This window comes from Oryctolagus cuniculus, chromosome 21, assembly GCF_964237555.1.
Source record: "Oryctolagus cuniculus chromosome 21, mOryCun1.1, whole genome shotgun sequence".
In the NCBI taxonomy this organism is placed as follows: Eukaryota; Metazoa; Chordata; class Mammalia; order Lagomorpha; family Leporidae; genus Oryctolagus; species Oryctolagus cuniculus.
The window spans coordinates 28,901,834-28,924,475 of NC_091452.1; the positions used below are offsets into that span (position 1 = coordinate 28,901,834).

General features: G+C 59.8%; 1 protein-coding gene across 6 annotated transcripts; it reads left to right on the forward strand.

Annotated features, from left to right (window-relative positions):
* Window positions 1-887: 887 nt before the first annotated feature.
* Window positions 888-22,151, forward strand: TOP3B (DNA topoisomerase III beta). Of its 6 annotated transcripts, none has more exons than XM_070065906.1 (18): window positions 888-1,024; window positions 3,178-3,325; window positions 8,711-8,921; window positions 9,947-10,078; window positions 10,906-11,124; window positions 13,798-13,872; window positions 14,899-15,095; window positions 15,426-15,582; window positions 16,477-16,590; window positions 17,692-17,782; window positions 18,047-18,201; window positions 18,313-18,418; window positions 18,719-19,039; window positions 19,770-19,898; window positions 20,145-20,294; window positions 20,600-20,700; window positions 20,850-21,051; window positions 21,602-22,151. In XM_070065906.1, exons 5-18 carry the CDS (start codon window positions 10,981-10,983, stop codon window positions 22,081-22,083), a joined length of 2,424 nt encoding a protein of 807 aa, XP_069922007.1. In that variant the 5' UTR covers window positions 888-1,024; window positions 3,178-3,325; window positions 8,711-8,921; window positions 9,947-10,078; window positions 10,906-10,980; the 3' UTR covers window positions 22,084-22,151. The 6 variants fall into 6 exon arrangements, with proteins under 6 accessions (XP_069922007.1, XP_008270403.2, XP_051682690.1 ...); XM_008272181.4 differs by having other exon boundaries at window positions 11,018-11,124; XM_017349620.3 differs by having other exon boundaries at window positions 929-1,024; window positions 2,930-3,325; window positions 11,018-11,124.
* The last annotated feature ends 491 nt before the right edge of the window (window positions 22,152-22,642 follow it).

Sequence of the window (22,642 nt, forward strand, 5' to 3'; positions counted from 1 at the left end):
AAGATTTATTTATGGGGCCAGCGCTGCGTAGCGGGTAAAACTACCGCCTGCATCACCAGCACCCCTTATGGGCGCAGGTTCAAGTCCCAGCTGCTCCACTTCTGATCCAGCTCTCTGCTATGGCCTGGGAAAGCAGTAGAAGATGGCCCAAGTCCTTGGGCCCCTGCACCCACATGGGAGATCTGGAGGAAGCTCCTGGCTCCCGGCTTCAGATCGGTGCAGCTGCAGCCGTTTTGGCCATCTGGGAAGTGAACCAGCGGATGGAAGACCTCTCTCTCTCTCTCTCTCTCACTCAGCCTCTCTGTGTAACTGTGAGTTTCAAATAAATCTAAAAAGAGAATCTTCTGTCCACTGGTTCCCTCCCCGAGATGGCCACAACAGCCAGGGCTGAGCCAGGGCAAAGCCAGGAGCTTCTTCCAGGTCTCCCATGTAGGTGCAGGGCCCAAGGACTTGAGCCATCCTCCACTGCTTTCCCAGGCCACAGCAGAGAGCTGGATTGGAAGTGGGGCAGCCAGGACTCAAACTGTCACCCATATGGATGCCGGCACTGCAGGCGGTCACTTTACCTGCTACGCCACAGCGCCGGACACAAGCACTTTTATCTTCCAGGTGTTCTGCACCCATCATCCGTTCGTGCATCCCACAGACGGTATAGCTTTGACGAAAGCCTGCTGCACACACGTCTGTAGCTTTGTTAGTAACCATCACAATCACTGGCACGATGGCTGTCATGACTGGCTCCCCGTAGCTGAGAAGAATCCGGGTGGAGAGTTTGGGGAGCCCCCTTCGGACAGCGAGCCCCCCGGGAGTCTACGCGAAGCTTTGCGGATCCCCTCAAAGATGGCGGCGGGGATTCGGGGCGGTGCCCCCGGAACGCTCGAGCGCCGGGACCCGCAGACACCGTCGGACGGGGGAATCGGACGGACGCGGGGACGCCCGAAGCGGCCGGACCCGGAAGTCGGGGTTGCAGTGGCCGCCCCTCCCGGGGAGCGGGAGCCGGAGACGAGTCGCGGTGGGGCCACGGGTGAGCAGCGGGCGCCGAGAGGGGCTGCTCGCGGAAGCAGGCAGCGCAGCCTGTCTTCAGGCCGGTGTCCTGAGTGCTGGCCGGGCTGAGGAGAGGGTCCCGGGCCGGGCCTCGCGTTCCCGCTCGCCGGGGTGGTGGCGGGAGGCGGTGATGGGCTGCGCGCTCAGCCTCGCGCTGGGCGGGGGCCGGGCGCTGCGGGCGCTGCCACTGTTCCTCCTGGCGGCCTCCCCCGGCTCGCGGAGGCGAGCGCTTTCTGTCTGAACCTCCCGGGCCGGGAGGCTGTGCCGTGGTCGGCGCCCACTTCCGGGCGGTCTAAGGGACCCGGGTTCTCCGCTCTTTTCGGAGTGAGCAAAGTAGCTGGGGTCCAGGGGCAGTAGTTTGTCGGAGCGGGGGAGGGGATGGCTTCGTCTTGCCCCTTCGCTTCCTCGGCCTGTGGGAATAGGACGCGAAAGGCCAGCCCCACCTGGGCGTCATGGCCACTGAGCACTGGGGGTCCTGTGCCAGGGTCACCGACACTGGCCCCTTTACTCGTGATCTGGAGGGGGAAAAATGTAAAAACTGACAGTCCCTGCCCTTCAGAGTTGTTGGCGAGATTAAATGAAACAGTGTTGATGGCCGTGGCGTGCCCGGCCCAGAGGAGCTTAAGAAAGGGTTGTTCCTTTTCTGATTCTTTGGGTATAGGGTGTGGGGGATACCCTCCCCTGTCCACACTGTGCACTCGAGAGGTGGCCTCAGCGGTCTTGCAAGGTCGGGTGTCCGATGAGCAGGTACACCCAGAGCAGGTACGGCAAGCAAGCTGTGTACTAGCACGCAGGGCCCTCATTGGCTGAGTCCTGCGGGTGTACACTTCCCAGACCTCCCTGCGCTACAGAGTTACCTCCTGCACTCACTGTAGTCTCCCCCTTGGGACTTGGCTACTCCGGAACAACCAGGAGTTTGCCTAGTGAAGTTGCTACCTCTGCAGGTCCCCGCTGTGTTGAAAATGGACCACCAGACCTGCTGGCGAATTCCTCCTCTTTCCATGTTTACACTTTTTCGGTCCCATTTTGACTCCTATTCTTTGTTCTTCAACCGTTTGGCTCAGGACTCCAGCTCAGTTCTGAGAGATGAGGATTGAAGTTACAGCACTGTTCCGTTTTCCACGGTATCCTTCTAGCCAGCCTGTAAGGGGGTCACCAATGCCCGCCTTCCCTGCCGGTTTATTGACTATGTTAGTTAGCCCGTGTGATGGCCCATCAGGATTGTCCTCCTAGTATCCTCTCTCTGAGGGCATCCCGAGAGTATGGGATATTCAGGCATCCCTTATCCAGCGTCCTCCGCCAGCAGCCCATCCCACCTGCCCAAGCCACATTCCACGGCTGCTCTGTAGGTGGGGGAGGGGCCAGAATTATTTTTTAAGACTCTTTCTTCTTTCTTTCTTTTTTTTTTAAGAATTATTTATTTGAAAGAGTTACAGAGAGAGAGAGAGCCAGAGAGAGAAAGGTCGTCCATTTTGCTGGTCCACTCCTCAAATGATCACAATGGAAAGAGCTGAGCTGATCCAAAGCCAGGAGTCAGGAGCTTCTTCCAGGTCTCCCAAGCAGCTGCAGGGGCCCAAGGACTTGGGCCATCTTCCACTGCTTTCCCAGGCCACAGCAGAGGGCTGGATCGGAAGTGGAGCAGCCGGGACTCGAACCAGCACCCACATGGGATGCCGGCACTGCAGTTGGCAGCTTTACCTGCTACACCACAGTGCCGGCCCCTCCCTGATTTGCATTTTTTTAAAAAAAGATATTAGAACCTGCAACCCCCTCCCCCCCAACCCTGACACCATTGGTTTTTCTCTGTGGAGATTCCTGTGCCCTCTGGCTGATGCATCAGGAAAGAGTACATCCGGGTGACTCTCGCATGTCTCTTCCCGTTCAGGCTGCACCATGAAGTTTGTCAAGGGCTCCTGGTGGGACTGACTCAGAAGGACCTCCCAAGCCCCCTGATTCTCATCAGAAGTCAAGAGGGGAGTTGCCTTTTCTTCCTCCTCCCACTCTGGGCTCTGTCTCACGAGATGTCTCATCTTTCCACACCTGTGCCCGTCCACTGATGGTTTTAGGAGCTCCCCTGTGTGTCTCCCTCCTAGCTGTTTGTTTGAAGTGTGAGATTTCTCCATCTTTCCCCAGGGAGATTCTGATGCAGCCTCTTTTTAACCAGCTCTTCTACTGAGCTAGGAACTCCTCGGACGCTTGAGTGTTGTTCGGGCTACCGCCAGGCCTCCACTGGCAGGATCACCCGACCTGGGCATAGACCCGGACGTGAAAGGAGACCCGTGTAAGTGCATTGTCTCCCAGGGGCTCCCTCTGCTGGCGGTGGGCCGAGCACTGGCAGGCTGGCCTGCCGCTCATCCTCCACTCGACTCGAGTCCTAATCCCAGTCCCACTGCGGAATGTTGGATGTCAGCACCCCGTTAGCCCTCGCCTAGCTCCGTCTTGGAAGTAGGAAGTCAGACTGCAGGCTTTGGCCAGCAACAGGATTGAACTCGGTGCACCCTCTGGTTGACCATAAGAGCCAGTTTCTGGCCATTTTGATCCAATTGGGCTTTTTTTTTTTTTCTTTTTTTAAAGGCAGCAGCTCAAGTGAACACTCGTGTTGGTAGAGCAGGAACATGAGCAGGGGAAGTGGATTTCGGAAGCCATGTCCTCAGGCTGCCTCTCACTGGCTGCCACTGAGAAAATAAGGGGGCCCCCGGCTGGGTCAGGACGGATGCACCCCATTAAGACTGCAGCCACCTTGTCAGAAGTGGAGCCCAGGACCCTGGCTTCGGCCAGGCCCCAGGCCGCTGTGGCCGTTTGAGGAGTGAACCGGCAGATGGGAGATTCTGTCTCACGCCCGCTGCCCCTCTCTCTGTGTAACTCTGTGGAACCTGATGCTGCTGAAGAGAAGCGTACTCGGCCAGCAGGAAGCGTGACCCGGCCAGCGTCCCGGGCGACCTTTGGAAATCACTTCCTCTGGGTTTGTTCCTCTTTGAGACGATTGCGCCAGGTGTCAGTGAGGCCCGTGCCCCGGGATTCCGGGATTCCGGATCCTAGGACGCAGTGGGGCTTTTCCCCAGTAAAACAGTGACACTCGAAATAGTACCAGATGTGCATCCACTGCTGAAGTATAAGACGTTGAACCAGGACTTATATTTCCTTTTTGTTGTTGTTGTTCTTTTTAACTATTTAAGAAAAAGACCAACAGAGAGTGTAAAGTCCCATCCACTGGCTCACCCCACAAACAGCCGCAGTAGCCAGGCAAAACTGGGAGCTGGGAACGTAGTGCCGCATGCTGACAGGAACCGAGCTACTTGAGATGTCAGCACTGGCTCTCAGGGGCTGCGTTAGCAGGAAGCTGGAGTTGGGAGCCAGAGCCAGGACTCAGACCCAGGCATTCAGATGCTGAATGTGGACACCCTAACCGCCAGGCTAAACATCTGTCCCAAGAACGGGCATCTTTTCTTTCCTTTTCTTTTTTTTAGAGCCAATGCTATAGGTGCATGTGAGAGATGAGTAGCAGCTGCATGCCCTGACAGGTGGACAGGCTATCTGAAACACACGTGCCCTGATGTGTGCTGCCCAGAGGTAGCCCTGCTCCTGGATAACTTGAGATAATCTAAGATAATGGAGATGATGCTGAGACAAAATGTGTCTCTCTGGAGTGACTAGTCAGCTTGCTCGCTCTTTGTCGAAAAACTCAAGTACTTGGGTTTGAAGGGAGCAGTAGAGATGGAATTTTGACACCATGGGAAAAAAGAACACCAAGGGGACGTGTTTTCAAAAGATTTAAAGTCACTTTTTTTTTCTTTAATATTTAGTTAGTTATTTGAGAGGTAGAGTTACAGAGAGAGGGAGAAACAGAGAACGGTCTTCCATCCACTAGCTCACTCCCCAGATGGCCGCAATGGTCAGAGCTGTGCCGATCTGAAGCCAGGAGCTTCTTCCAGATCTCCCATGTGGGTTCAGGGGCCCAAGGACTTGGACCACCTTCCACTGCTTTCCCAGGCCATAAGCAGAGAGCTGGACCAGAAGAGGAGTAGCCAGGACACGAACCAGCACCCACAAGGGATGCCAGCACCGCAGGCGAAGGCTTAACCTATGCCACAGCGCCAGACCCTAAAATCAGTTTTAAAATTTTAGAGACCTCAAAGAATGTTTTTTTAAATGTGTTTGTTTGAAAGGCAGAGTGACAGGAAAAGAGAGAGCTCTCCCATTCGTTGGTTCACTCCCCAGATGGCTGCAACAGCTGGGGCTAGGCCAGACCATAGCCCAGAGCCGGGAATTCAGTCTGAGTCTGCCACGTGGGTGGCAAGACCCCAACTACTTGAGCCACCACTGCTGCCTTTCAGGGTCAGCATTAGCAGGAAGCTGGGGTCAAGTGCAGGGGCTGAGTGTGGAATCCCCAGCATGGCACGCGGGTGTCTTAGCCAGCATCTTACCTGCTGTAGCAAACAGCCGCGCCTATTAAGTCTTTTCTTAAATCCGTTGTCTTAGTTCCTATTGACCCATCACACGTGTCCATAGCACCAAAGGTAAAAGGTGCAAGATGGGGTATGGTGGGCAGGAGCCCCCTCAGCCCTGTCCCCAGGCCCTGATACACACACACACTCTGCTCTGACCTTTTGAGGTCCCCTGCAGACATGTCTGCCCTTTGTCAACAAGCACCTGTGTGACCAGGTACATCGCCCCCTCACGTGCCCCCACAGCAGATGTCCCTTCCTCGCCACTGCCAGGTGTGGCCTTGCACAGAGGGGCAGGCCTTGGGCTGCCCGGCTCCCCGTGGTGAACGCCAGGTCACGCACTGTAGGAGACCTGCCCAGCAGTGTGCTCCACTGTGTGCACCAGCCAGGGTCGCTCCCGCGCTGCCCTGTCCTGGCCGCGGGAGGGGATGTTCAGTGTCCACGTGGACAGCACTGCCGGCCCCCACAGCTCACTCCGGGTCCCGAGTCGGTCATCTTGCCCCTGAGAGTGGCCTCCTTGGACTCCTGCTACCCACCCCCACCAGGCCTCCCTCTGCCTCCTCTTCCTCTTCCATCAGGAGAAGTTGGACCTTGGCGCACTGCCTGGACACGCCCTCCCTCCTCTCCTCACCAAGGCTGGCCGGTTGCCTGTCACCCCCTCGATCCCCCTCCCGGGTGCACGGGCTGTCAGCCCCTCTGCCCCTGCATCTCCTCTGGTCCTCTGCAGGGCAGCCCCAGCCACATGCAAACACACTGGTGTGTCTTCCCCTCCCCTTCTCCCAGTCCTTCCTGAGTGCCCACCCACTCAGCTTTCACCTCTGTCTCTCACCAAAGGACCCCATGAGGGTCACCTGGGCCCTTGGATTGCCAGGTCTCAGAGGCCACCTTGCCCGCCTGTCCCGACTCCCCCTGCTGGTTCCTCTCTTCCCGGCCTCCAGCCTGGCTTCTGCCCTTTAGATCACTCCTCCGTGCATCACCTCCTCCAGGGCCACCACGTTGGCTGTTCTCATTCCGGCTAGAACTGCTCCCTCCTTGCTGTTTCCGCCTCCATCAGCGGACACCCCTTCAGCAGCCTTAGCAAGAAACCCTTGCGCTGCCTGTCACACCTCCTGCCCCTCCTGGTCTTGTCCACATTCTGACTTCGGGAAGGGTTCATTGAAGACCTGAGGTCAGATCACCTCAGTCCTGTCGAACCCTCCACTGCCCCCCAGTGCCAACCCTCAGTCAAGGCTTGAGGGACCCCAGCAGCCTCCTTGCTGTTCCTCCAGGCTGCCCGGCCATCCCCTAATCTTTTTACCTGGGCTCTCCCCAGAAGCCCCTGGCCCAGCCCTGTAACTCCCAGACCCTCCCAGCTGCTGGCTCCCTGGTACTTGCACGAGTTCTGGAAAGACAGGGCATGCTGTCGCTCTGTGCAGTGGGCTCTGCACCCAGCACTGGCCCAGTGTGCAGGGGGTGCTGAGTCAGCAACTGCTGTAACTGGGTCATTCCTGGAAGTAGAAGTGCCGAGTCTGCTGCAGGCTGGGGCGGTTCCAGTGTGTGTCCCCATCCGTGCGTGCTTGTGCGCCTGCTCCTCCCAAGTGTCCAGACTCTTTTTTTTTTTTTTTTTTTTTGACAGGCAGAGTGGACAGTGAGAGAGAGAGACAGAGAGAAAGGTCTTCCTTTGCTATTGGTTCACCCTCCAATGACTGCCGTGGCCAGCGCGCTGCGGCCGGCATGCCACGCTGATCCGAAGGCAGGAGCCAGGTGCTTCTGGTCTCCCATGGGGTGCAGGGCCCAAGCACTCCCTGGCCACAGCAGAGAGCTGGCCTGGAACGGGGCAACCAGGACTAGAACCCAGTGTACCGGTGCCGCAAGGCGGAGGATTAGCCTAGTGAGCCGCGGCGCCGGCTTAGACTCGGGTTTTTGCTAGTGAGAGAACCATGAGGATAGTTAAAGAGTTCACAGAAAAGGAATTACAGGGTAAGTTTATTTTGGTGCAGAATTTGAAATCCAGGCCTAGTTTTTTCATCACTCACCTTTCCATGAATTTCTGAAGTTCTCCTAGGAACTCATTTTAGCTCTGATTTTTTTGGTTTGGTTTGGTTGGTTTGGTTTTTTTTGGTCATTGTTGACTTATTTGAAAGAGAGAGAGATCTCCCATCCACTGGTTCACTTCCCAAATCCTGCAGTGACTGGGACTGGAACGGACTGAAGCCGGGAGCTCAGTACAGGTCTCCCGTGTGGGTGGCAGGGACCCACCTACCTCAGTTGTCACCCACCACCTCCCCTGGTGTGCATCAGCAGGAAGCTGGGGTCAGAAGCAGAGCCGGGACCTGGATGCTGGCATCTTCAGCACTGTGCCGACGCCTGCTCCTTGGCGGAAGTTTCAAAATGGAAATCTTCATATTTTCTTCCCCCCCCCCCAAAAAAACTGGCCAATTGTCTCCATATGAGGCTGTTGTTAAAAACACCCTGCTACATTTACAAATACCACTGCTGCATCTGTGATGATCAAACAGGTAGAAAGAGCCTGTGTGTCTTGTTTTGGTTTTATTTTATTTTATTTTACTTTGTGCTCTGCCGACAGGTGTTAGCCATGATGTATCCGGCAGAGACGGCTGTTGCAGTGATGTAGACATTAAGCTAGGGTCCCGGTGGGAGGACAAGGCCGTCACAGGCTGTGGCGTGCAGTGCAGTGGGCTGGGACAGAGGCGCGGGGCGCAGGAGGACGTGGTTCATCCTGCCAGGGTGGTTCACAGAGCCAGCATCATGACATAGCGGCTTAAGCTGCCACTTGGAACTCCAGCATCCCTTATCCAGAGTGCTGGCTGCTCCACCTCTGCTCCAGCTCCCTGCTAATGTGCCTGGGAAGACAGCAGAGGATGGCCAAGTCCTTGGACCCCAGCCACCCATGTGGGAGACCAGGATGATGCTCCTGGCTCCAGAGACAGATGCCCTGTCTGGGCACCTGCATTCTCCAAATGGGACTCAGACTAGGCAGGGGTGCGTCACCCCTGGGAGCCAGCAGGACAGAGGCCGTGACGGGGCCCCTCTGCTTGGGGAGACCAGCATGCCCTTGCGTGGGAGGGTGCCTCCATCCTGGCCTGCAGGCCAGTGGGAGCACATGAGCTCCCTCCAAACAAGGCCACATCCCTAGGGCCGTCTCTGAGTCCGCGGGTGACCTGGGCACTTGTTGCTGTCTCAGGCCATCCAGGTTGCCTCATTTCTTGTTTTTTTCTCAGGGTGTGTGTTTGGTTTTGAACTGAGTTCCGTTGGTGGCAGTGTGGGTTGCGTGGGAGCTGCGGAAGAGCCGTCTCTGAGCCTCGCTGTCGCCCGGTACCTGTGGAGTGAGGGGCTGAGGACCCTGACAGCCCAGAGTCAGGATGAAGACAGTGCTCATGGTGGCGGAAAAGCCGTCCCTGGCCCAGTCCATCGCCAAGATCCTCTCTCGAGGTAGGCCCTTAACCCCCCTCCCCCGCCCCCCAAGTGCTTTGGTCCGTAACCATGGTCCTGGTGCTTTTAGCCTTTCTGGACGTTTCTTTCTTTTCCCAGCTGGGCCTGGTTTGCTGCAGGTCAGCAGGCACTAATGAAGCCGCACCTCAGCGTAAGCGACCGCGGGCCACATTTGTGTGCGCACTCAAAAGGAACAAGGCCTAATTCAAGGGCAGGGGAAGGGGCTGTCATGGTCTGAGCGCTGTGGCAGCAGGGGTGTGGGCCCCAAGCAGCAGGAACCCGTCCCGGAAGGAGGAAGACTGAGTCAGGGTCTCACCCCCCGTCTCAGCCACCCCTGGACGCACCACTGCCTGCTGGCCCCCTGGCTCGGCCCCTGCTCCTCTGCTCGCTCAGGAGTGGCCGCAGGTGCTCCTGAAGCACCAGGGAGCTGGAGAGGGCATGCCTGCCCTCACCTGCGCCGGCTGCCCGGGGCCCGGCTGGGCGGTGTCTCCTCCCATCCATGAAATCCCCTCCCAATCAAGGAGTATTTGGCTGCTGGGCACCAAGGGATGGCAGGTGCACACTTTGCCTCACTCTTGGCCCAGCAGCGGGGGAGGAAGAGCCCCTCACACAGCTGCGAGGCGTGGTCTAGCAGGGCTGAGGCCCCCGGAGTGTGCCTGCTACCCAGGGCTGAGCGGGTGAGGCCACCGCAGGATCCACTCGTTAGGGCTCTCAGTGACCTTTGAGTCAAGTTTGCATGAAAATGAAGCAGCAGTCACTCTGAAGGGTGAAACCAGGAGGGCGGACAGAGCAGAGAGCCCGCGGGTACCCCGTCCTGGCTACAGCTGGCACGGGCCCACTCCAGGCCGGCGGTTTGCAGGTGCTGCTTCCCTGGGCACGGCTGTGTCTCAGCACCCAACTGCCGGCAGGGCCTGAGGAGCGTTTCTCCCCAGGCCGCTCGGGAAAAGGAGGGCTCTGGCTCTCCGGGAGACGGCGGCCGGGCCCAGGGTCTCCCCAGCATCTGCATCCGTGTGCTTCTCCCCCAGGGAACATGTCCTCGCACAAGGGGCTCAATGGCGCATGCTCAGTGCACGAGTACACTGGCACCTTCGCCGGCCAGCCTGTCCGCTTCAAGATGACATCCGTCTGTGGTCACGTGATGACCTTGGACTTCCTGGGTGAGTGCACCCCTTCCCCGCCCTCTCACCCCAGCCTACACTGTGCAGCCCGGGGTGCAGCCAGAGCTAGGTACACGTCTTGACAGAGAACTCTGTCCCGAACACTTGAGTCTTGAAGCCGGCAAATGTTAGAGTGATGACCAGGGGTTCCTGGGTGAGGCACCCAGAACCCAGGCCCTGGAGGTCAGCGTTCCTGAGTCCCCGCGGTCACTGCCTGCCCTGGGCGCCTTCCTGTGGCTGAGGGGGTGAGGAGCCTGGCCCACGCAGGCACTTGCCACTTAGCAGCTGTTGTTGTCATGCTCACGTTATTCCGGCCTCCGTGAGCTTCTGTTCTTGCGGGGGGAGGGGGGCCTCACACCCAAACCCCCTGCAGCCCAGGATTGCTGAGGCACCATGCCACTGGAAAGGCAGAGCTCTCGTTGTGGGTCTTGCCCAACGCAGCAAGGCCTCTGTGGTGGTTCTCACTGCTCAGCGGTGACAGAAAGGGATAGATAGAGCTGGGCTCCAAACTCTGTATCTGGCTGGCAAAACTGGAGAGCCAGGATTCGAACTTGAATCTGTCTGACCCCATTCTCCCAGGCTGCAAGAAATAGGGTCTCCAAGCAAGCCAAGGACCCAGCGTGCAAGAGCTGGGCCTTAAGAGGCAGGAGTGTTTTCTGCTCTGACAAAGTGAGCCAGCCCAAGACTGGAGCTTCCAGCCGCAGGGAAGCCCTGGAAGTGAGGCCAGAGCAGAGGCCCTGCCCAGCCCTACCCAGCAGAAGGAAGGCAGGGCGGTGGGTGTTAGCCCAAGACCCAAACCCATGCCCTACCCCGTCTCTGATTGTCAGGGGACCCTGGGCCAGTGGCTCTCCAAGCCGCCCAATGAGGGGTCAGCAGGTGGCAGAGGCTGACCCCCGCGAGCTATGGCGTGTGACTGCGCATCACGGCCTTGGTTTGTAGGGAAGTACAACAAGTGGGACAAGGTGGACCCCGCGGAGCTGTTCAGCCAAGCCCCGACCGAGAAGAAGGAAGCCAATCCCAAGCTGAACATGGTGAAGTTCCTGCAGGTGCGAGCGGTGGGCACAGTGGGCGGGAGCCGGGAGCTGGCCACAGTTCGAGTGCTTGTGCCCTCACGGGGAGGCCTTTCTGCCCCTTCTACATCCCCCGCAGGCCCACACGGCCCCTTCAGGCCTGGTGCCCCCAAGCACATCCAGCCAGGCTGAGTACGCCTGTCGCTCAGTCCTGGAGAGCGCAAGCGTCTTGCTCTCTCTCTCTCTTTTTTTTTTTTTTTTTTTATGTTTGCTCTCTCATTTTCATCCGCTTGAAAGGCAGAGTGACAGAAAAAGACAGAAAGGATCTTCCATCTGCTGGTTTACTCCTCAAGTTTCCACAACAGCCAGGGCCCAGCCATGCCAAGCCAGGATCCCAGAACTCCATCCGGGTCTCCCACCTGGGCAGCAGCTACCAGGCACTTGAGCCGTCATCTGCTGCCTCCCAGGGTGCAGGAAGCTGGAAGCAAAGGCAGTGGGATTCAAACCAGCACTGCACTATGGGATATCAGCATCACACACAGCAACTCGCTGCACAGTTCCCAGCTTTTCTTATTCTGTTGTATGTGTTTATTTATTTGAAAGGCAGAGCCACAGAGAGAGAGAGAGATCTTTCATCCACTGGTCCACTCCCCCAAATGCCTGCAATGACCAGGTCAGAATTAGGATCCAGCAATCAGACGTGTCTCCCACTACTTGAGCTGTTGCCCACTGCCTCCCAGAGTGTGCTATAGCAGGAAGCAGGAACGGAGGCCGAGCTGGGATTCGGACACAGGCACTCCAGTATGGGATTTGCGGGTCCCAGGCATCATCTTCTTTATTCTTCTTAACGATTTTTTTTTTTAAGATTTTATTTATTTATTTGAGAGGTAGAGTTACAGACAGTGAGAGGGAGAGATAGGGAGAAAGGTCTTCCTTCCACTGGTTCACTCCCCAAATGACTGCAACGGCCAGAGCTGCGGTGATCCAAAGCCAGGAGCCAGGAGCTTCTTCCCAGTCTCCCATGTGGTGCAGTCCATCCTCTACTGTTTTCCCAGGCCATAGCAAAGAGCTGGATTGGAAGAGGGGTAGCCGGGTCTACAGCCAGCCCTTATATGGGATGCTGGCGCCACAGGCAGAGGATTAACATACTGCGCCATGGCACTGGCCCCTAAAGATTTTATTTTATTTTGAAAGTCAGAATTATACAGACAGAGAAGGAGAGGCAGAGAGAGGTCTTCTATCTGCTGGTTCACTCCCCAAATGGCCGCAACGGCCGGAGCTGCGCCAATCCAAAGCCAGGAGCCAGGATTTTCTTCTGGGTCTCCCACGTGGTTGCAGGGGCCCAAGGACTTGGGCCATCTTCTACTGCTTTCCCAGGCCATAGCAGAGAGCTGGATCAGAAGTAGAGCAGCTGGAACTCAAACCAGCGCCATATGGGATACCGGCCCTGCAGGCAGCGGCTTTACCCACTATGCCATAGCGCCGGCCCCTTTTTTTTAAAAAAAAAAGATTTATTTATTTATTTGAAAATCAGAGTTACAGAGAAAGAGAGACAGATCTTCCGTCCACTGGTTCCCTCCCCAGCAGTGTCTTCCAGGTCTTCCATGTGAGTGGCAGGGATACAAGCATGTGGGCCATCTCCCTCTGCTTTTCCAGGTGCACTAGCAGGGAGCTGGATCGGAAGTGGAACGGCTGGGACTCAAACCCTGCACTCCTAAGGGTGCCGGCACTGCTTAACCCTCAAGCAGCATCTTTACCTGCTGCTGTACACTTGTTCCCGCTCTGCTTTTGAAATACAGTAATTTGTTTGCTTGGGATTTCTTCCCTAATTGTAAAGCAAGTACTTTCACGTTGTGGGAAATAGGAGGATATACATAAGGAGAAAGAAGAAACCATAATCATGGTCTCCCCACCTAGAGTGGCCTCTGTCAGCATTGAGAGCAACTCTACACAGCCGTTTCTCTAGGTAGTTTTGGGGTTAACATCATAGCAGTTCAGATTTTGTTTCTGTCCACAAACAAGCAGTTTTTTTTTTTTTTTTTTTAAGATGTATTTATTTAGGGACAAGCGTTGTGGCATAGTAGATAAAACTACCACCTGCGATGCCGGCATTCCCATTCAGGGGCAGGTTCAAGTCCTGGCTGCTCCACTTCCGATTCAGCTCCCTGTTAATGTGCCTGGGAAAAGGAGTGGAAGATGACCCAAGTGCTTGGGCCCTTGCACCCACGTGGGAGACCCAGACGAAGCTCCTGGCTCCTGGCTGTTGCAGCCATCTGGAAGTGAACATACGCATGGGAGGTAACTCTCTGTCTCTCCATCTGTCTCTGGAACCAGGAGTATCATCCAGGCTTTGGCAGGGGCCCAAGTACTTGGAACATCTTCCACTGCTTTTCCCAGGGAGCAGGGCGCTGGGTCAAGTAGAGTAGCCAGGACACAAACCGGCACCCGTGTGGGATGCTGGGGTCACAAGCAGTGACTTATCCTGCTGTGCTACACATCAGCCCCAAACCAGCAATTGTGAACCAGAGTGTTTCCTGAGTGGCTGAGCCAGTCTCACTGCAGCCAGTCCTGGCCCAGCCTGGGCACCGTCCTCCTAACCTGGGGTTCAGGCTCCGCCTCCTGTTCCAGGCAGGGAGCCCCCTGGGCAGCTGTGCTGGGGGCGGGGCTTGCAGCAGGCACCCGTTCACATTCACGTGTGCCTTGTGGCAGGTGGAGGGCAGGGGCTGCGACTACATCGTGCTGTGGCTGGACTGTGACAAGGAAGGGGAGAACATCTGCTTTGAGGTGAGTGGGGTGCCCCCTACAGGGCCCACTTTCCACCTCTCTGCCACTCGTTCCGCACTGACACAGTCCTCCAGGCCTGGGGCTGCCACATGGAATCATTCTTAATGGCTCAAAAAGGCCCTTCTCTGCTTCATCTCAGAAAATCCTAGTGCCCTTGCTGGGGACGCGAGGCTGAGTGAGGCGTAGCAGGGGCGGGGTGTTCTGTGGGGTGGTGCAAGTTTGGTCTGGAAGGCTGGCCCAACGTAGGGCCATCTCAGGGACCTTCAGACAATGCCAGCTGACACCTGGCCTTGGCACCACCCTCCTGTCCCAGGCTTCATTCTTCCCCACACCCACCTCCACCCATCCAGCCCTCCCTCCAGGAAAGCAGGTGGCTGCAACCCAACTGCTCCTCCCACAGTGCCCCTCAGGCTGTGGGTCTTTACAGGGTCACCCAGACGCCCTGGCACCCCCAGTGCGGCCCAGGGCTTGGCAAACTCAGGATGCAGGAGGTGGTTCCAACGAGAGCAGACTCGCTCACACATTGTCCCCTCCCTCCGCACAGCCCTCCTAGTCTCAGCTGTGGGACCCCACACACCCCCACCCCCAAGCCGCAGCTGGGCCCACCTGGCCCCTTCCCACTGGCCATGGCCTTTGCCTCTGCTGGGCTTTTTTCCTGCCCTATATTTCTCCAGTTTCTTCAAAGTCTCACGTACCTACGCCCAGCACACCCTCCTCCTAAGAGTAGGCTTCCAGTGGATTTGGGGACTGCAAGGTCCCTTGTGTGCCTGGCAGCAGGGGGAGGAGCGGTGGGGGGCAGCTTGCAGGGCGGCAGTGGGGAGGGGCATGTGAATGGCAATGTAGCCGTGGGTGAGGGGTCTGCGCAAGATGGAGGCTCCTGGAAAGGCAGGAAGACGGCAGGGGTCTTGTTGAAGGGGGCCACACGCGTGCTGAGGCTGGGCCCCAGAAGGAGCCGGGCCTGACGGCTGAGGGGTGGGACAGGAGATGGGGGGCAGAGGCGATCCCAGCCGGATGGCTTCCCACCAGGTCCTTGATGCCGTCGTCCCCGTCATGAATAAGGCCCACGGCGGCGAGAAGACTGTGTTCCGGGCCAGGTTCAGCTCCATCACAGACACAGACATCTGTAACGCCATGGCCCGCCTGGGCGAGCCGGACCACAACGAGGCGCTGTCGGTGGACGCCCGCCAGGAGCTGGACCTGCGCATCGGCTGTGCTTTCACCAGGTGCGCTGGGTGCCTGCCCTGCGCCTCGGCATTTTCACTGTGCCGGCCGCTGCTGGATAGGCGGCGTGGGCCCACTGGCACGCGGGTCCTGAGGGGGTGTGGCAGGGCTACCCATTAGCAGGGCTCCCTGGCCCACTGGGACCCAGCTTCGTGTTCCTGTTGGCTTTCCCAGCCGTGCACGCGTGGCTCCTCCCCAGGGCTCCTCCCTGCCTCTTGCTGCCACCTCCGGTTGCCCTGCGCTCACCACCCCAGCCCCGGGGGCACTCACGGTGGGGTCTCAGGCAAATCCTTAACCAAATGGCTTCTCTCTCGCACCCCACCCTCACCCAGGTTCCAGACCAAGTACTTCCAGGGGAAATACGGCGATTTGGACAGCTCTCTCATCTCCTTTGGGCCGTGCCAGACTCCTACGCTGGGCTTCTGTGTGGAGAGGCATGACAAAATCCAGTCCTTCAAGCCGGAGGCCTATTGGGTGCTGCAGGCCAAGGTGCCTCCTCTGCTCTGTGTGTGTGTGTGTGTGTGTGTGTGTGTGTGTGTGTGTCTGGGTTTGGGGGGGGTGGACTCTGAAAGCCTTGTGTCATCACCATCATCCTCCTCCTGCAGGCCTCAGGGGTAAGGGTGCCACTGTGGGCCTGTGGTGCCCCCGGCTAGGCTGAGCCTGGGGACGCTGAATTTGGATGAGTGGGGACAAGGCTGGCTCTGGCAATCGAGGGTAAAATCACATCTGATCACTGGACCAAGGCCCTGAGCTTTTAAACTTTTTGGAAATTCTAGAAAGCCAGGTGTAGCAGTTCAGACAGTCCTGGGAACGCTGCGTCCCATATCCATATCCGAGTGGCTGGTGCAGGTCCCAGCTCTCTCCCAGTTCCAACATCCTGCTGATGCCCACCCTGGAAGGCAGTGGTGATGGCTGAAGCACCTGTGTCCCCGCCACCCCCTTGAGAGACTGGCTTCAGCTCCCAGCTCCCGGCTGTGAAGGCACTTGAGGAGCGAAATCGGCGGGTGGGACATCTCATCTCTGTCTCTCTGCCTTTCAAATAAACAAAAATAATTTTTTTAGGAAGTCCTAGGGCGCTTTCCTCAAATAAAACCCTCCACAGACGCGTGCTGTAGGATTTATAACATGACACTGGAGCTGCTGTGACTGACAGGGACCCTGGGTGTGCGGCAGAGGCTCAGGTGCTACTAAGGATGTGATACCGTCAGCCTTGCCACCCCACCCACCCTGAGCGAGACCAGGGCTCAGGCCGGGATCAGCACACCTGAGCAGGTGCAGACGCCAGCGCCAGGGCTGCGTGGCTCCCAGACAAGGCCCAGCCCAGGCGCTGGGCTCGCCGCCCGCTTCTCCTCATGTGTTCACCTCCTGTCCTCCGTCCTGCAGGTGAACGTCGACAAAGACAGGTCGCTGCTTCTGGACTGGGACCGAGTGAGAGTGTTCGACCGGGAGATCGCACAGATGTTCTTAAACATGACAAAGCAGGAGAAGGAAGCCCAGGTATGGCCCCGCCCCACCCACACCTGTCCCCCTGGCTCATGCATCCACTCCTAAGATAGTTCTCCCAACGCGGCAGCTGTGGGGCACCCATGTCCACACCTGGGACCTGCCAGGCCCTTCCCACGTGACCCAGTGGGCAGATGTCACAGGTGTCCCTTCTCTGTGATCTCGGGGGCTAGTAGCTGCAGAGGGACCTCTGTGATGAGCTTGGCCAGGGCCACACGGCAAGTTGGGGACTTGTCTGGGATCCATCCGCCTGGCACCTCCATGGTGTTGTATTTCCTGCTCAGAGTGTGTGTGACTCAATCTCAGGAAGAGGGTGGGGTGACGGGCACAGGGCATGCTCTGCAGATGCTCCGTGGCCCTGAAAGCTGCCAGAGCCATCAAGGTGTGGCCGGGCCACCTTCAGCCACCCTGCCCTTCCTCGCATGCCAGCTGGCCCACCCATGCAGCCCTCTCAGGCTCCAGAACTTCTGAAGGCGTTCCCATGGGTCGCATTCCTGCAGAGGCCCCGGCTCCGCCTCCAGATCACCCCGCGTAACCCTGGGCTCCACTGCTGCATATCCACAGGCAGCCTCAGCATTAGCACCCACGTTTGTGGGCCTGGAATCCGGCGTGGCCGGGGATTGGCCGAGGCCCAGGCCCTGGGCAGAGTCGCTGGGACTGTTTCTGCCTTGTCTTCTGATGAGTGCCTTCCAGAGGTGGAAGGGGGAGCTCACCAGCCAGCACAGCCCACAGATGGATCCCAGTCGGTCTTGCGTGGCGTTGCTGCAAGTTTCAAGAGAGTTGTCCACACTGAACAATTGTGTGATGTCACGTGAAAGTCCTGGCTTCCTGCCAGCCATGCCTGCAGCCCCTTCTTCCTGCCTCTTGCTCACTCCTCCGGGTTTTCTCTTCCCTAGACAATTATCTGGAAAAGAGGGCTTGTTGTGTGTCCCTTGCCGGTCCCAAACGAGCACTGAACCCGGTCTCCAGACTGCAGGGAAGAGGGGGTTTGAGAAGCAGAGAGACAAAGGAAAGCAGGCCCCTTGCCCCGTGCTCGGATTGTCTCTCTTCAGGCTCCTCCCACCTCCGCATCACTGCCTACGTCTCATCCTGCAGGTGGAGGCCACAAGCAGGAAGGAGAAGGCCAAGCAGAGGCCACTGGCCCTGAACACCGTGGAGATGTTGCGTGTGGCCAGCTCTTCTCTGGGTATGTAGGGCGTTTCTCTAGAGGCCCCAAAGACTGCTTGGGATGCACTGAGATGATTCCGTTCAGCCCCAGGGGTGCAGGCGGGGCTGACCCCCACCCCTGGGCTCAGCACCTATCAGGCAGTGATGCCGGGGCCCGGAGGGCAGCTGAGCCTCAGACAGGGGCCCCCCAGCCAGCCGCTCAGAGGCCTACCTTATGTGGAGCCTGAGCGCGCAGCCTGTGGGCAGCCCTCCAGGAGGGTGCTGAGCCTCCTGTCTCCTGCAGGCATGGGGCCACAGCACGCCATGCAGACAGCCGAGCGGCTGTACACGCAAGGCTACATCAGCTACCCGCGGACAGAGACCACCCACTACCCTGAGAACTTTGACCTGAAGGGCTGCCTGCGACAGCAGGCCAACCACCCCTACTGGGCAGACACGGTGAGGAGAGCCAGGCTGCCCCCGCCGTCCCATCACTAAGCCCTGGACTGCTGTCTGGCACGTTGGCCAAACCCATGCCCCGACTCGGCCCCTCTCCGTCCTCTCCTGCAGGTGAAGCGGCTGTTAGCTGAAGGTGTCAACCGCCCGCGCAAAGGCCACGACGCTGGCGACCACCCTCCCATCACTCCCATGAGGTCTGCCACGGAGGCCGAATTAGGTACCAGGTGCTCCCGGCCCCATCCCGACACACCCTCCCCCCCCACATTCCTCCAGCTGCACGGCCCCTGCCGGACAGGATCAGGCCCCGGTGGCCCTGGGACCACCTGGCTGTATGCCCTTGTCATGGGACCAGGACAGGGCAGCAGCTGGGCAGAGGGGGCCCCACAGGGACTTGGTGGGCACGGGGGCTCGTCTCCCTTGGGTGCATTCGCTTTCCTGTTTGTGGGCTTTGGAATCCGGTGCCCGAGCGGGAGCCCCGGCCCAGCTCGCAGGGTGACGAGCGCTGGGCCTGTTGCAGGCGGCGACGCGTGGCGGCTGTACGAGTACATCACCAGGCACTTCATTGCCACGGTGAGCCACGACTGCAAGTACCTCCAGACCACCATCTCTCTGCGGATCGGCCCTGAGCTGTTCACCTGCTCGGGGAAGACCGTCCTCTCGCCAGGCTTCACGGAGATCATGCCCTGGCAAAGCGTGCCCCTGGAGGAGAGCCTGCCCACCTGCCAGAGGGGCGACACCTTCGCCGTGGCCGAGGTGAAGATGCTGGAGAAGCAGACCAGCCCCCCCGACTATCTCACCGAGGCCGAGCTCATCACACTCATGGAAAAGCACGGCATTGGTGAGCGCGCCCGCCGGGGCGCCGGGACAAGCGCTGGCCGGGGCCCACGCCCCGCCAGAGCCGGGCAGGCCTTCGCTGTGAACCCACGCCCCCCAAGGGACCAGCCACACGGCCCAGCTATCCCCAGAGTCAGGACAGCGTCTTCCCAAGTCCTCCCAGGCAGTCCAGCTCTGTCCTGGAATCCCGGAGGCCTGGTGCTCCCGAGAGCCTGGGGTGCCGGGGGCTTCCCGGTGCTGCTGCTCTCAAAGGAGCTGCCTGCCGTGGAGTGGGCACTGCTCTGCTCTGCCGTGGCTTAGGCGCCTCTTCCATGCCCTGGCTCCTGGCAGCTGCACCCCAGGCGGCGCCCGACCCAGTAGCACACACAGCCAGAGGCCCTGGGGGCTCAAACCGCAGCCTTCTCTGTGGGTCCTGGGACCTCACCAGACACTCGCTCGTGAAGCTGCTGGGGGAAGAGAGGGGGTCTGAGAGGGGGCTGGGCGTCGCAGGGTCCAGGCGGGAGAGGCCCAGGAGGTGACATCGCATGCCCAGAATAAGCTCTGGCTTGGGCAGAGTTCCTTAGCCTCCCTCGATGATAAGGCGGGAATCAGCACCCTGGGCCATGAGAGCAGGACACAAAAGGCACCCATGTGCCTGGCACAGCATGGAGAGGAAAGACCGGGAGCCCATGGGGTTGGGGTAGGAGAGTGGGGGGCCGGCCGAGGCACAGCTGGGGCCTTGCTGTGTGCTTTAGGGACTGACGCCAGCATCCCCGTGCACATCAACAACATCTGCCAGCGCAACTACGTCACCGTGGAGAGCGGGCGCCGGCTCAAGCCCACCAACCTCGGCGTCGTCCTGGTGCACGGCTACTACAAGATCGGTGAGCCTCCCCGGGGCCTGTGCGTGGGATGGCGAGCGGCTCGTCTGTGACGGTCCTGGAGTGAGATGTCCCTCGCTGCACTGCCCAAGATTTCTGGAAAGGCCTGGGGGGGGGGGGGGGCAGGGCATAGGAGGCAGCCTGGTGTGTGCCATCATCTGGTTGAGTGGACAGGAGGAGGAGGAGAAGGGGGCAGTGCGTGAGCCTGGTCCTGCCTAGTGACGCGGCCGCGGCCTCGCCTGCTTCCAGACGCAGAGCTGGTGCTGCCCACCATCCGCAGCGCCGTGGAGAAGCAGCTGAACCTGATCGCCCAGGGCAAGGCTGACTACCGCCAGGTCCTGGGCCACACCCTGGACATCTTCAAGCGCAAGTTCCACTACTTCGTGGACTCCATCGCCGGTAAGGCCTGCCTCTTCCCTGCCCCCAGCAGAGCTCCCGTGTCAGCAGCCAGGCATCGGGACCAGGCGCCGCCCACCCGTGGAAGACTAGCTCCAGATCTGGGCTCAGGCCCCCTCAGAGGGGGTGGCTGTTCACACGGCGTGGACACGGGGCCTGGGCCACATGCCGCCCTGCTTACCTGTCCTCACGGTGGAAGCCCCACTGCCCGCAGGGGAGTGCTGCTGCTTCCAGCCCCCAGGGGCCCCCACTGAGCCGGTCACCCCTCTCCCCCCTCCCCCATGACGCCTCCCTCCGCCCGCCCCCAGGCATGGATGAGTTGATGGAGGTGTCCTTTTCGCCCCTGGCGGCCACCGGCAAACCCCTGTCGCGCTGCGGCAAGTGCCACCGCTTCATGAAGTACATCCAGGTAGGTGGGGTGACCACGGTGCGGCGGTGACGGCCCCCGTCCCGGCTGCCACACAGTGGCTCTGCCAGCACCACCCACGGGGCTCGCGGCCAGGGGCGGGGAAAGAGGGCAGGCGAAGGCCCTCACACCCCACCCCTGCCTCACCGCAGGCCAAGCCGAGCCGCCTGCACTGCTCACACTGCGACGAGACCTACACCCTCCCCCAGAACGGCACCATCAAGCTCTACAAGGAGCTGCGCTGCCCGCTTGATGACTTTGAGCTGGTCCTGTGGTCGTCGGGCTCGCGGGGCAAGGCCTACCCGCTGTGCCCCTACTGCTACAACCACCCGCCCTTCCGAGACATGAAGAAGGGTGAGCCCGGCCAGCCCTCCTGCTGCCTGTCCAGGGAGTGGCTTCCAGGGGCTCTGCCCCCCCCCCCGCCCTGCCTGCACTCACCAGCCCTGAGCCCCAGGCTGAAGGGGCCGGGCCCTCATGTCTCTCATGGCCTCCTGGGATGGCGCCATCCCAAACGCAGACCAGGAAGCTACAGGAGTGTGGCATCCACGCACGTTCACCCCGGGGCTGGAGGCTGGGGGAAGGAGGCCTTGTCCCCACCATGCAGCGGCTTTGAGACCCCCCCACAGCCCCATGGGGCCCAGTGACAAGGGTGCCAGGTGGGGTTGCGGGTGACAAGCCGCGGAAGCGGAGCAAAGGGGATGGGCTTGGCTAGGATGCACTAGGACGGAAGCCTGGAGGGCCTTAAAGGTTGACAGAGACTAGGATGGGGGTGTGGTCGTGCTGCTGCCAAGGCGTCCCCAAGTGCCAGGCCCCGTGAAGCACTTTCTGCTGGGGAGGAGGGCCCCGGGGGGTCGTGGGGGCAGTGGGCAGGGCCGGCTGCCTCACCAGGCTCCTTCTCCCCCAGGCATGGGCTGCAATGAGTGCACGCATCCCAGCTGCCCACACTCGCTGAGCATGCTGGGCATCGGCCAGTGCGTGGAGTGCGAGCGCGGAGTGCTGGTGCTGGACGCCACCTCGGGCCCCAAGTGGAAGGTGGCGTGCAACAAGTGCAACGTGGTAGCCCACTGCTTCGAGAACGCGTACCGCGTTCGGGTCTCGGCCGACACCTGCCCCTCCTGCGAGGCCGCCCTGCTCCACGTGGACTTCAACAAGGCCAAGTGCCCCCTCCCGGGCGACGAGACCCAGCACACGGGCTGCGTCTTCTGCGACCCTGTCTTCCAGGAGCTGGTGGAGCTGAAGCATGCAGCCTCCTGCCACCCCATGCACCGTGGCGGGCCAGGGCGGAGGCAGGGCCGGGGGCGGGCCCGGGGCCGGCGGCCCCCTGGGAAGCCCAACCCCAGGCGGCCCAAGGACAAGATGTCCGCCCTGGCTGCCTACTTCGTGTGACAGCCCTGTCGCCCTCCCACACGTGGCCTTTAGGCCACTGAAACCATTAAAATGCATCGTGTCCAGAGCAAGAGGCTTGGGGCCTTTACGCCAATGCCGCTCCCTCTCCCTGCCTGCATCTCCCTTCCGTGTACAGGGCCAAAGCGCTCCCCGCCCTGCGTGGGCCTGCAGGGAGACCGCCAGGTCTGGGCCAGGGGAATGGAGCCCCTGTGCACTGTGGGATCGCTGAGCTGCGTGGCAGCAGGAGGCAGCCCCAGCCCCACAAGACACAGGTGCTGTGGGAGAGGCCCCTCGGGGCAGGCAGAGCTGGGCAAAGTCCTCCCTGCACTTGGCTCTCAAAATCACTGGGCCTTGGCTCCAGCCCACTGCCTGGGGGCCCGCCCTCCTGCCCCCAGCTGGATGTGGTGCCTGTGTGTGCGCCTGGCAGCCTCCCAGGGCTGCCTCTGGTTCCTGATCTCATAACAAGCCCTTATTGTCTCAGACGGCGGCAGCCTGGTGCCCCACGGAAGCTGTTTGCCTGCCGGGCTCAAGAGACGTGCACACCCCCTCCCCCCTGCAG